This window comes from Pterocles gutturalis, unplaced genomic scaffold (assembly GCF_000699245.1).
Source record: "Pterocles gutturalis isolate BGI_N339 unplaced genomic scaffold, ASM69924v1 scaffold24977, whole genome shotgun sequence".
NCBI classification, from domain to species: Eukaryota; Metazoa; Chordata; class Aves; order Pterocliformes; family Pteroclidae; genus Pterocles; species Pterocles gutturalis.
This window is the reverse complement of record NW_010113709.1, coordinates 1-2,373: the sequence shown is the minus strand read 5'-3', so window position 1 is coordinate 2,373 and position 2,373 is coordinate 1. Positions and strand designations below refer to the sequence as shown.

At 47.8% G+C, this 2,373-nt stretch overlaps 1 protein-coding gene across 1 annotated transcript; it reads right to left on the bottom strand.

Moving 5' to 3' along the window:
* Positions 1-787: 787 nt before the first annotated feature.
* SMAD7 (SMAD family member 7) lies at positions 788-1,480 on the bottom strand (the record flags this gene model as incomplete). The annotated part of the gene is made up of 1 exon (XM_010074610.1): positions 788-1,480. A coding segment is annotated over one exon (539 nt), but the record flags the coding sequence as incomplete, so codon positions are not given.
* Positions 1,481-2,373: the final 893 nt, after the last annotated feature.

Here is a 2,373-nt window from a genome sequence, read left to right as displayed (position 1 = left end):
TCCATCCCCTTCCACCAGCCCAGGTTGCTCAAAGCCTCATCCAGCCTGGCCTTGAACCCCTCCAGGGATGGGGCATCCACAGCTTCTCTGGGCAACCTGGGCCACTGCCTAAGACCCTCCCAAGAAAATATTTTTTTCCTAATATCTCATCTAAATCTATCCATTTTGGGAGGGCTTTGTTGGTTTTGGTTTGGTTTGTTGGGTTTTTTTTTTAGGCTTCTGTTGCTTTGCATCTCAGCTCAAATTATCAAGCACGGGCCACGCACGAGGTTTCTCCGCTGTTGGGTTTTCTCTCCCATTTTGCATCAATCCATGACCATTAAAAAAAAAAAAAAAAAAAAAAAAAGCAGTGGAAGGATGAACACAGTGACAAGACGTGAACCCAGCAATGAGAAAAAAAAAAATTCAAAAGGTGAGTAAAGACCTGGTTGGTTGGGAAGGTTCTGCACCATTCCTTCAGCGGCAAATGTGGGGCTAGCACCACTGGGGAAAGGGTCTTGGTGTCACCATCAGTGGGGATGGCTGGTGGCAAGGGGAAGGCGGTGCATAAAAAATTACAGGTATCCTGTTGTTTTATCCAAGAGAAGGAGCTGTAACATGGCAAGTGGCTTCCGAACGCATTGATCACATAGGATAATCCTTTCAGAGGTGGGAAAAAATTATCATACGTGATCCACACCCCTCCTTCTCTCGCCCTTCTGAGTTATTGGTCATTCACACTTTTTTAAAAAATAGATCTTTTTATCAAAATACCCAAGGCCAAAAAAAAAATTAAAAAAAAAAAATCTTTCCATAAGCTATTTCTCAAAACAGAGAGGAGGGGCGGGGGGGGGGGAACAAACAAAAAAGCAAAAAAAAAAAGTTTGCATGAAAAGCAAGCACTCAGAAGGAAATAATAGCAGCAAAGTAGTATAAATGTCATGAGTCCACTCTGTCTCAAGTCATCGGTTATTAAAAATAACCTCCAACCAGCACGGGCAACTGCTGATAAACTGTCTCGTGTAGCACTGGCCCCAGCCTTTCACAAAGCTGATCTGAACAGTAAATCCGGTCCATGGTTGCTGCATGAACTCATGGTCGTTGGGTCTCTGCAAGCTGTATGCCTTCTCGTAATCAAAAGCCTTGATGGAAAAACCTGGGAACACTTTGTGAACCAGCAACGTCCTGGAATCGGGGTTATCCAGTGTGGCCGACTTGATGAAAATGGGGTAACTGCTGCGGTTGTACACCCACACGCCGTCCACTTCCTTGGTGAGTTGGATGCCGTAGCCGATCTTGCTGCGGACCTTCTGCACCAGTTGGCTTTTGTTGTCCGAGTTGAGCTGTCCGAGGCAGAAACCATTCCCCTGAGGTAGATCATAGAAGATATCCAGGGAGGGCTCTTGGACAGAGTACAGCCGACCCACGCGCGTCTTCTCTTCCCAGTATGCCACCACGCACCAGTGTGACCGATCCCCCGGCTCCTGAAGAACTTGGGAATCTACAGAAGACGAGAAAAAAAAAAGGAGAAGTTGAGCACCAGGGAGGGTAATACAGCCCAAAAGAGACGCAATGCCCATGTCTTCTTGATGCTCTCCACGGACACAACAACACCTACAGCACATCCACCGTTTCCCAAAGTCACGTGTTAAGGCCACTATTAAGACCACCAAAGTTGACCCAGGTTTGGGGGATCCCTGTGTTGCTTCAGTGCCTAGCTCTGGTTGGAGTTATGGGTCCTAAATCCCCACGTCCACCTTCAGAAGTGGTTTGAGACCCACCATCAGCACCCGCAGCACAGCCATCCCTCATCCAAACCATCACTAGGAGCTTCAGTGCCAACACAAGAGATGGGATGCTCCAGCCAGCTGCATCCAACAAGACCAAACACCCTAAAACCATCATTTGCACCCAACAGATGATGGATCCATTGCCATAAATAACTATCAACTGCGCACAGATGCCAAAAGAAATGAGGTGCCACTAGGAAAAGCACACTGAAGGTCACCCCATGGGACCAGAGGGGACCTGCCCATAGGCAGAGCCTGGGTGATGGAGAGGATGGAGATGTCAGATGGACCCCAAAGTGCCATCAGACAGCAGCAGGGCGAGGACCAGAAATCTCACGCTTGTGAACCAATGGCCCAAAAAACAGCCAAAAAACCCAGAAATTAATTCCCCGAGCCTTTCTTTTAACTTCCTTGCCTGTAGCTACCCCGTGTGAGTAGCAAGGATGTGACGTAGGAGGAAAAAGTAACGGCGGGGGAGGGGAGCTGAGAAATGTTAAAAAACCCTTTTCCTGATGGACAATCCCTAGAAGCCTGGTGCTGCTCAGCTGGTAATTCCTTCCAGCCTTGGTAGGCATGTTAAGACCTGGGAACTACTCATTATTAA